The following is an 11,414-nucleotide window of genomic DNA, read 5'->3' as shown; positions in this document are numbered from 1 at the left end:
CCATTCACTCACACATTTTGGCTCACATATTTTACTCCAAATCAGAAGGTGACCCACACTGAAAACCTTCTTCAGCTAAGGAATGGTTAAAACACACACACACAAGCCATTTGAGTTTATATAACAATGAGGAGACAGAGGTACATGTAGCTTTCAATGAGAAAAAAAAAATGAGAGGGACTAATAGTACAAGTGAGATCCTGTTGGAAACAGGGGAATAAAAGCACATTTAAGAGATACCCTCATCTACCCAGTTCTGCATCTCATCTTCTTTTCTTAGCTTTTTTCCACCCATGTAAAGCCAAAGCAAACAAGGAATGGGATGGAAATTAGTTTGTATGTACTTTGTAATTGTTACGAAGGGACTTTAATTTCTTCAACTACACCTTTATTTTATCCCAATCAGGAATTCTTATGTTGGTTTCGGTGCTTGTCCATATAAGATTAAATTACTTTTATCCATACTGCGTATGAGAAATTTTACTGTTAAGTTAACCCTTTCATTACCTTCCTTCCTGTCCCAATGGGGACCCGCTATCTTCTTGCTTCTTTTTTGTTTTTTTTTTTTTTTGGTGGGGGGGTTAATAATTAATCAAACTGTACTGCCGATGCCATACTCTTCCTTCATTTACACCTTGTCCCGTTGCTTTCTCTCTCTCACAAGTCACAAATCAACACCCCCCCCAGCGTTTATACACTCCCAATCATTCCACTTTTCCCCAGCAACTTATTGTTTTCATCTTGGCTTTCCCTCTCCACTTCACTTCACTTCACTTCACTATGGCTGTCTTCCTCTCCTTTCTTCTCATTCTCTTGTTTCCTTCAGCCAATGCTGGGTGGCCACCTTCTCCTGGTTACTGGCCTAGCTCTAAATTTAGGCCTATGAGCTTTTACAGTGGGTTTAGAAATCTTTGGGGTCCTGGTCATCAAAGTCTAGATCAACATGCATTAACAATCTGGCTTGATAGAACTTCAGGTCTTTACTTTGTTATATTACCTTATATTAATCAATCTCATCTTTATTTTTGTTCCTTATGTGATTGCTTTGAATTTGGTTTTCAGGAAGTGGATTCAAGTCAGTGAAGCCATTTCGTTCTGGTTACTTTGGAGCCTCTATTAAAGTCCAACCTGGGTACACTGCAGGAGTCATAACAGCTTTCTATGTGAGAAATTGAACGAAACCATAATTTCTAACTTCAATTCTTTCTTAATGCACTGTTTTCTAAATTGGAAATCAAAGAAATGATCATTAAAAATGGCAGCTATCAAACAATGAAGCTCATCCAGGATTCCATGATGAAGTGGATATAGAGTTCCTTGGAACTACATTTGGGAAGCCTTACACTTTACAGACCAATGTGTATATCAGAGGGAGTGGGGATGGCAAAATCATTGGAAGGGAAATGAAGTTCCATCTTTGGTTTGATCCAACTAAAGACTTTCACCACTATGCCATTCTTTGGAGCCCTAGGGAGATCATGTAAGTATATACAGAAAATCAATCAATGCTGATAATATTGGTTATGGAAAGTAGACCTTATAAACTCCCTGAATTAATATTAAAAATAAGGATTGACAGCCATATTATAATGTCTAATAATAGGATAACTATAATAAGTATCCTGAGAATTGATGGTGGGGAGGATGTGGATTGTCTCCATTTGTTGTAAAGTATTGTTGCCTTTTTCAGATTTAATAATTTAGAACTTGAAAAGTGAACATTTTGGTGATTTCCTTTTCTCAAAATGACCATTCGAATTTATTCCATTTATTGATTTATCTGATAATTTATATCAGATTCTTAGTAGATGATGTGCCTATAAGGAGGTATCCAAGGAAGAGTGCTGCAACATTTCCTCTAAGGCCAATGTGGGTGTATGGTTCAATATGGGATGCCTCATCATGGGCTACTGAAGATGGGAAATACAAAGCTGATTACAGATACCAACCATTTGTTGCAAAGTACACCAACTTCAAAGCAGGGGGTTGCACTGCCTATGCGCCAGCTTGGTGCCGCCCAGTCTCTGCCTCGCCTTTCCGGTCCGGCGGGCTAACAAGGCAGCAACGTAGAGCAATGAGATGGGTTCAAAGATACCATATGGTGTATAACTATTGCAAGGACCCCAAAAGGAACCATGCCTTGACCCCAGAGTGTTGGAGCAAGTGAATGAACTTAATAACGGTTCAATCGATAATTTATTTTTACTTCTCCATGTGAAAAAAATTTACAATCTGTCCACTTGTTTTCTGGGTGTCTTTGAGATGGATCCCACTTTCCACCAATACCGATGGAAGTCTCCGGAAGAGGAAAAGACGAAAATTTACTGTATTTTTTGTTTTGTGGTTGCTCTCTTGGTGTAAATCAGATTGGAAAAATAATACAAAGGGAGGGGGAAGAATCAACGAAATGGGAGAATGGGGTCATGGGAGTTTCAGTGTGTTGTTTCATTAATCATTTCTTAATAAAAGCCCAAGTTATCTATTTTTTTTTTGTCATTTTCATTCCTTTAATATAAAAAATTGACTTAATGTAGACATCAATTTCTAAAGTACATTGTTTTTCTGGCTTTAGCTCTAATTTTCTTTTCTCACTTCAATCCCTAGCGATATTATACGTTTACAGTCTTTGAACATTAAAATCTAATGGTTGTAATGTTCAACCCAATCATACAATGCCACCATGCTATTATTTGAAAAAACAAAAAATATATAAATTTACTAAAAATTAAAAATTTTCATATTTTTAAAATTTTGTAAATCATATTTACTAAGATTGTTGCCTTTTGAAATGATATCACCTACAATAATTATTTTATAATTGATAGGTGACAATTTTAGATAATTTTTTTTTCAAGTTATTTAAATAATAAATAATAATAATTTTTAGTGTCCTGATTTGTCTCTTGACCCATATTTTAAATTTGTAAATGATTTTTTTTTAAAATGTGAAGTGAATATCTAAATATTAACATATTGCCTTAAAATATTTTATTTCAATTTTTTTAATCTTTAATATTGCCATAATTACAAATTAAGTATCTAAATTTGTCACCATTCTCCCTACATCCACCTCTATTGTCTAGTGTTTGATTAGAACTTTGGTACAAAACAAAGAGAGCATGTGTACAATAATAAATGAATGAAGCTTACTCTAGACATTAAATAAGGAATCGAGTCAAATTATTATGTTGCTAGAAACATGTAAACATTAAAAATTTGATATAAAAATGATTATTTTTTATTAAAATATTTTTAAAATATAATTTTTATAAAGTTGGTTGTACTTTTAATTAAATACAAATTTATATAAAATCTTAGAGAAGGTATACTTTATTCCAATATACAATAACTTTTATTATTTTTTAAAAAATTTCAATAAATTTTACGGTTTTTTACAATTTCAATTTTTTTTATAGTTTATATTATTTCTTTACAAATTTTTTTAAAAAATTCTAACATATATTTAAAATTTTAAATTTATATAACTTTTATATTTTGTATTTTTTAAAAAAATAGTTTTAAATGCTTTTTAAGTTTTTTGGGATGATGATGCCATTGCAACATTTGTGTATAACACATGACAAATGATGATTGGTTAGATATGTGAATCAATTTTTTTTAACATCCAAAAAATTAAACCAGAATATTTGATAATGTTAGAAATTGAACTGGAAATGTTTGATAACGTTTAGCAACGAAAGTGGGTTAAAAAGAACTTGGGTAAACTATATACATAGTCATCCAACTATTTGTGTGTTTCTATTTTAGTCACTAATATAATTGAAAATTAATATTTTCGTCAGTTTTTCGTTAAATCACTAAAGGAGTGCTAATGTAGTCATTTTTATTGACATAATAACAAATTTAACCCTCTAATATTTACAGATTCTATCGATTTGGTCCTAATTCTAAAAACAGCAACAAATATAACTCTCAACTTTACACATTATGTCAATTTAGTCTTACTTCTTAAAAACCTAAAACTAAAAAAAATTAAAAATGATTTTAATGGTCATTTTCGATAAAAATGCATAAGATTTTATAAAAATACATACAAAGTTGTAAAAACTCATACAAAATTATAAATTATAAATAAATTAATACATTTTTTCTCTTTTTCTTACATGAAATTTATTTATTAAAATAATAATTTTATAAATAAAATAATTTATTTTAAAACTCCCAAACAAAACTTAAATTGGATTTGAACTTTTCCTTTTCTTTTTTTAGTTTTATTTTATAATTAAAAATTTATTTATTATAAGTTTGGTCTTGTTCCTTAGTTTTCGCCAACTTGTCAAGTGTTAGGCACTACCTTCTCTATAAACACTGACACCAATAACCCTTACACCGAATTCCTCGATTTTCACATCCTCTGTCATCATGCCATCATACTAAGAATCAATTGTGGAGCTACCGTCATGACCTTCCATCTATTGGGTCTCCAAGACCTCAACCTCACATATACACCCCCAATCATGCCCACCTTCAAACACAACCTCAAATACAACAAACTTGTTCTAGGCAACACCCTAAAAACATAAATTCTTACACTTTTTGACTTTAGGCTGTAGTTTGTGGTCATTAACGTTGAAAAAAAAATTGAATCTACTTTAGCCTTTTTCATGACTTTTTCCCTTAAATTATTTTATTTATAAAATTATTATTTTAATAAATAAAGATCATGTTATAAAATGAGAAAAATATATTTTTTATAATTTTAAATGTATTTTCATCGAAAAATGAGCTTGTAATTTTCTTATATTTTACAGCTTTTTTTTAATTTTGAATTTTTAATAATCAAGGCTAAATTGATATAATGTGTAAAGTTGAGGGTTAAATTTGTTGAACTATTTAGAATTAGGATCAAATTGATAGAACCTATAAACATTAAAGGACTAAATTTATTATTATATCAATGAAAAAAAGTGAGTGATAAAATATTAAATTTTGATAGAATTAGTGATTAAAATAGATATTTTAATCCTAAATGACTAAAACATCAACACGCTAATAATAAGTAGGTGATCATTTATATAATTGAGGGAAAATGGATGAGGATCATTCATACGGCGCCCACCCAAAGAACCACTCAATGAGCCATGTGGTATCCAAGAAGTTGATTAAAGGAAAAAAAAAATTCCCAGCAGAAAACATACTAGTAGTAATAATGCAGGTGCACATGATAAAAAGTTAAGAGTGACAAGTGATACCCAACCCCAAGCTTTTAGTTCTTTAACCTGAGTATTTGTTTTCTCTACTTATCCATTTCATTGGATTGGGAAAGTAGTGTGCGCTCCATAGTTTGTTCCTGCTTAACTGCAACTCCCAAAAGCACTTGTCTCATTGCTTGCCTTGTTATCATTCTTTGTTTCTTCTTTCTGAAACTTGCAGTTAAAGGATAGTCGAATTTCAAATCTAGTAAACCTTTGTTTCAAGGGTTGTAATGGTGGGTTTTGAGCATTTGGTTCAATAAAGTTTTCAACTCTCTTTCTAATCAAGAAAGGTGACCTAGCAAAGAATCTTAAACAGGCGTGACACTAACACTTGAATAATAGCAGCTGCCGACATAGTGAATGAAATTAGAGATGCTTTGGGCAAACAATAATTCAAACAATTGCTAAATGGAAGAATGAAAAAGAATGGGGTCGTTGGGGAGGAGCTTTACAACATACTACTGTTGGGAATGAAAATGGCTACAATGTTTCTTTTTCAAAATCCAAAAATATGCAATCAAGCAAAAGTCCAAATCTACTTTTGGTCTGGGCCTTTCTTCTTCTGGCGTTTCGTAATAATTTTATTTCATTATGGTTCCTTTTTTTCTTTTTCTTTTCAAGCTCTAGCTTGTAAGGATCAATGATGATGGCCTCCCAAGAATCGTTCAAAAGTACCGTATCATTTTGCATCAGACTCAGGAGGATCATATACCGGAATTTCAAAATTACCCCATTCACTCCGTATTAAGTTTTCTGATTCTACTCCCAAGGATAAAACATCTATAGATGACACCAACCCTTTCCATTGTCAATATTCAAAGACACACACGTGTACATATATAACAAGATTATGCAACTCTTAGGTGGGATACAATTAACTAAATCATCTAAGTAGTTCGCAAACCAGTAACTATGATACAATATAAGCAGCAAGTGGAGCTGACAAAAAAGAATGCCCCCCCCCCCTTGCTAAATGGGGAAAAGAATTATTAATAATAAAGTAGAAAAGCTACTAAAAAACTGAGATTAAAACCCTATTACTATGTGGGACGATCGCCTCTGGAAACAATCAGAAACCTGCAATCATGTTCAAGGCAGGTGTATAATATCAACAAAAATCATTGCAATAACTCTTAACCATCAGATGGCCTTAGGTAGATATATATATTTCACGATCTTCATCCTTAGAAATGGAATTCCTTCCGACAGATTCCTAGTTGCCATCCAAATCTATTTTAGAGCATGATTACCGTAAAGTTGCAATATATCATCACATAAACAACCTAGCAAACCTCCATCCACATCATGCACATACTTTACATCATAAATAGGCTGCTTTCGCAATTTAAGATGCTGAATAACAGTAAAAGATGGCAACTCTTGCAAGACCAGTTCACCTCTAAGTTCATCCCCTGATGCAAACAAACACCCATGACTCTCTATGTTCATAACTGCAGATCTTGGTAACCGAACATCATTGACATTGGCGCATGTAACAGCCAACTTCTGATAGCAATTGCTTCCGAATCTCTTCAAATGAACATGGGAACCCTGAACCCCTTGCCCAATAGCAGGAGTCAGTAAGTGTTGAGAATATGCCATTTCATTAGAATTGTCAATTCTTGGGCGAAATGAAGCAATTATGTCATCACTGCTAGGACAATAAGCAAGAGATATACACGCTCCTTGATTGCCAGTCTCCAAAACAACAGGTTGCCTTCAAAAGAGTTTACCAAAAGTTTCTTAGACAGCCTATAAATTAGAGTAATCAACTAACAGAAGTCATCTATGCTTGGGCCCTAAACATTGTTAACCACAAGGAACTAACACTTTGGTAAGGTTCTGATAATTCACACAAGAAGCATAAGCTACATTTCTTATTAAATGATAAAAACTTACCTTTCCTCAGATCCACCAAAGTTCCACTGACAAATGCCAGCGGATGATGCTGACAAAACGGCTGTAACACCTGAAGGAAGGGTTGAATTATGTAAAGAATATATGGTATGAACTGGGTTGCTTGTCAGCCCATTAACAAATTCCAAAGGCCTCGCAGTTTGGCGCATGTCAAACACCACAAGCGAACCATTCTGCATAGAACTTTTAAAGATTAGTTCAATGACCCAGATTTATCTGGAGAAGAAACCAAGCTCATTGTTGAAACCTGAAGTCCAGCATATATTTGATGGGAACCGTTGAGATCCCACGAACATGACCAAGCAGGAGCCTGAAAGTCGAATGTCAGTACTACAAAGAATCTCCATTAGTGGAAAGAATATAAAAGAATCAGAAGAATTCTCAACCTAATAAGTAAATGAAGTTATAGCTGACAGGAAATTTTACCGGTAGATCATAGGCAAGGATAAAATTGTTAATCTTTGTGCTGCAACAACATGAAAGATCAAATCAATTAAGAGAAATACTAGGAACAAGTCAGATGAATATTCAATCTGAGAATGGTGCTACCTGAGAACTGATAATTTCTTTCCTAAGGAAGCAAAAAGTGACAAGCTACCATCAGAGGGGCAAATGTGCAGATCCCTTACAGCTTTAGAGCCAGTCGGCAATGAAATGTCTTGTCTCGTATATGGAGCTACCAAGCTCATCTGCAAACCCATGTTTAGAAATTCTATAAGAGTATTCTTTGCGGAAACCGCAGGTCATGATAATAGTCACATTTCATGTTGAAGCTCAGAAACTTTACTTTGGTAAGGACATGCATTCCGCCCAACCCTTGCAATCTCCGTGTCATTAATATAATTTTGCTTGAAGCATCTATATCAAATAGCCGTGCACCATCCACCCCAAGCTCCTTCTGCAGGATCAAAACAATGAAGGTATATTTAACAAGAGAAGAAAAAAATTGCTTCGGGAAGTTACAGTCAACTGTGCACAAAGTAAGATGTTAAATATCATGAAAAAGAGTCCATGTTATAACCACACAACAAACAAGATTACAATGAAACATTTTAAGAGACAAAGCAGACTTTATATTTTTATTTCCAACACCATCTTATTCAGATAAATGTTTCTAATATTTAAGTCCTTAAAAAAGTGAGTGTGAAATAGACGTTGCAAATTATAGATAGAAACAAGTTAAATGAAATAAATTTATTTTGAGAACTTTTGAGGACAGCACAGAAAATTCAGAAAGGGCAACATCCAAGTAATGCTAAATGCAATGAAGTTCACACATAACCATGAAAATAAACTGTTTGTAACTTCAAGAGAACTTCAATTGGCATTTCATACATAAGCTAATGCCACACACATTTAAGTGAGTTGTCAAGAGAAACAGGAATGCAAAAAAGGGAAAGAGTAATACCTGCAATATGAAAGGACCTTGCTCATTGAACTCTGAGCCTAGGTTTTGGCACAACATGATGAGTAAGTGAACACTGTACCAGAAATAATGAAAAGAAAAAACCAAAGATGCTAGCCTTTAAGAAAATGGAAAAAGCACCAATCCTCGTACTTCATGCATAGAAGTTTCTACCGAAGATGATTTAATAATCTCATTGTTAAGGACTAGAAGATAAAGATCATTAACCCTATGAGAATACATCTCTTCCTCAAAGGAATGGCAGAAAAAGGACTACCAAGAGATGGAACACAATAGCCTCCCATTGAAGGTGGATGTCCCAATGTCCTAGGCTTCACATCTAACAAGTGCTCCAAATAAATTGTTTTCTGCAAAGTCAAAAAGTTAAAATAACAAAAAACTGTTATTATTATTTTAAGAAACAGGACAACCTGCAGAAAGTGTAATTTATACGTATCAAGCACCCAAATAGAGTTCAGGCCTTCCAAACTTTTATCTCTAATTGGAGAACAAGAACTGAAAACCAATTACTTAATAAGGTTAGAGATCTCAAAATCTATACTACACCAAATAATATTTCCTCAAACTCTGAACCACACACAACATTGGTCGCCATAACAAACATGCATATAACTGACTGCACTAGATCCTGCAAATGTGAGATTACATTGCTTTCAAGACAAATGAGGCAAGCTCAAACTTAAGCACCTAACACTACTGCATAAAACTGGGCACAAAAGAAAGTACCGGAGAAGTGGAAAACTCAACAAGCAACAAATTAAGTAATAAAACTGCAACAACTAAGACGCTCATCAAATATTTAACAGGGACAACTAACATTCATTGTACACAGTGAAAAAGTACTTAATAAACAAATTCAATAGGACATGGTAGCTTTAAGAAACCATATAAAGAAACAACAAAAAACAAAAACATTTACGATCAGCATACCTCTTTAAGCTGGTGAAGTTCTCGTTGCAACAAAGCTTCTCTCTTTTTCCATTCAGCTTCTTTCTTTTTCCATTCAGCTTCTTTTTTAATTAGAACAGCATTCTACAATTTTTTTTTTCATTTTGCAGAATATCAGAAAGTTTCACAGAGCTGATTATTACAAAAAAATACCAAGTTGAAGGCATTTTTCTTTCTTCTTTTTCCACTAAGAAGTCTTACCTTCTTGTCAAGAGAGATGCACTTAGCTTCAAGAGATTGAATTCTCTGCATAAAATAAGGATACATCGTTAACATTACACTTCTTCAATATTTCTTCATATACTTTATCAATTCTCTGGAATTTTAGTATGACCTTTTGTGATTCTCCATCAATAGCAACAACCCGTGAAGCAAACAATTTTCTTACATCTTTTAATGTACATTTCCTGTTACATTGAGGACACTTAAGAAAGCAAGATGACATAAACAAGAATGTCAGATACATATACGACCAGCCATAGAGAATTGGAAACTATAACATGGTTTGATGATGAAATGAACCTTTTTTGTAGTTCCTTGTTGTTGTAGCCATTTTCGGATGCACGAAAAACCAAATATATGCCCACAAGGAAGACAACTACAGCCAAGCAGTTGGACGATTGATAAGCATATCTAGTGAGCCAAAATTTCACATTAAAAATAAATAAATAACCCATCATTAACATTAGTAGAAAGTAGAACACATACAACAATAAAATCTTCAATTATACATAAGCTAAATGCTTAGTACATGTTCAGTTATCATTTCCTATCCAAAAAAGTTAATTTTTTTTATCTTTAATTATATAAAATATTAATAATAAACCAAGGAACTCATAATTTGGCGCGAACAAAGGAAAACCGAAACTAATTTCAATTAAAATCCCTAGAATTCCAAGACGAATTGTAAAATGCACGGACCAGACGTGATGGTCACCGGTTGTAGTCCAAGCTTCCATACAGATAGGGCAAAACAACCCATCGATGTCCCCACGATTCCATTCGTTCCCTTGAGAATTTTCCCCACTCTCTCCCGCATTGGAACACACCGTAGCTTCTCCATTTTTGCTTTCTTTTTCGGCCAAAACCCAGGGAGACTCCATCACCGGAATAAACCATTCTTCTTCTTGTTCTTCTTCGGTTTCTTCGGAATCTTCTTCTAATTGTGAACCGAGTGCGATGTAGTCACTAGGGTTTGGCATTTGAGATTTAGGATTCTGTTGAAGGACTAAACAAAGATTGGTTTTTCCCCCTTTTTCCCGTTTATTGGAGAGGTTTTTTTTTGGAGGGAGATGTTAGAAGGAAAAAAAAAAAGAATTATATTGAGTCAGTCGGTGAGTGCAATTTTCGGTTTTATTTAATGGAAAAATATTAGATAAACTATCAAAATAGTCACTTTTGTTTGTCTAATGTTATATTTTAGTCACTTATATTTGAAATCTTACAACACTTTAACAGTAAGCTGACTAAAATTTTCAGTTTTATTTAATGGAAAAAATATATATGAACCAATTTTATAATTTAACCTAAACTTTTCATTTAAAATGATGATTTAACGTGCTACGTCAGCCTACCGTACACCATTAATGGCAATTAACACTCAGTAACTAAAATGTTACAACATTTTAACAGTGACAAACATTTTAGTCACTTGGTGTTAATTGCCGTTAATGGTGTAACAATAAGCTGATGTGGCACGTTAAATCATCATTTTAAATGAAAATTTTAAGTTAAATTATACATTTGTTCCTATATATTTTTTCATTTTGAGCAATTTAATATTTTTCTTTTATGTTCTTTGAACTTCTTTTTTTTCGTTATCTTCTCCTTCTCACTCTGTTCTCCTCCCTTCTCCATTTCTTTTAATGTATTTTTTTATTTTCCGTTTGTTAAAACTAGTCCCTATA

At 33.1% G+C, this 11,414-nt stretch overlaps 2 protein-coding genes across 4 annotated transcripts; one reads left to right on the top strand and one right to left on the bottom strand.

Moving 5' to 3' along the window:
- Nucleotides 1–618: 618 nt before the first annotated feature.
- On the top strand, nt 619–2,482 carry LOC107907700 (probable xyloglucan endotransglucosylase/hydrolase protein 32). Its single transcript, XM_041100832.1, has 4 exons — nt 619–976; nt 1,063–1,163; nt 1,263–1,480; nt 1,798–2,482. The coding sequence occupies exons 1-4, from the start codon at nt 781–783 to the stop codon at nt 2,165–2,167; spliced, it is 885 nt and encodes a 294-aa protein (XP_040956766.1). The 5' UTR covers nt 619–780; the 3' UTR covers nt 2,168–2,482.
- Nucleotides 2,483–6,003: 3,521 nt separating this feature from the next.
- Nucleotides 6,004–10,835, bottom strand: LOC107907698 (E3 ubiquitin-protein ligase RFWD3). Of its 3 annotated transcripts, none has more exons than XM_041100830.1 (13): nt 10,429–10,835; nt 10,030–10,105; nt 9,842–9,931; nt 9,709–9,753; nt 9,490–9,591; nt 8,816–8,906; nt 8,542–8,579; nt 7,921–8,031; nt 7,683–7,822; nt 7,560–7,599; nt 7,381–7,443; nt 7,116–7,306; nt 6,004–6,933 (listed from the first exon to the last, which is right to left on the bottom strand). In XM_041100830.1, the coding sequence occupies exons 1-13, from the start codon at nt 10,707–10,709 to the stop codon at nt 6,447–6,449; spliced, it is 1,755 nt and encodes a 584-aa protein (XP_040956764.1). In that variant the 5' UTR covers nt 10,710–10,835; the 3' UTR covers nt 6,004–6,446. The 3 variants fall into 3 exon arrangements, with proteins under 3 accessions (XP_040956764.1, XP_040956763.1, XP_040956765.1); XM_041100829.1 differs by having other exon boundaries at nt 8,542–8,614; nt 8,767–8,906; nt 10,429–10,831; XM_041100831.1 differs by having other exon boundaries at nt 8,542–8,614; nt 8,767–8,906; nt 9,842–9,914; nt 10,429–10,792.
- Nucleotides 10,836–11,414: the final 579 nt, after the last annotated feature.

The sequence above is a fragment of the Gossypium hirsutum genome, chromosome D09, assembly GCF_007990345.1.
Source record: "Gossypium hirsutum isolate 1008001.06 chromosome D09, Gossypium_hirsutum_v2.1, whole genome shotgun sequence".
Taxonomy (NCBI): domain Eukaryota; kingdom Viridiplantae; phylum Streptophyta; class Magnoliopsida; order Malvales; family Malvaceae; genus Gossypium; species Gossypium hirsutum.
This window is presented reverse-complemented; position numbering and strand designations above follow the sequence as displayed.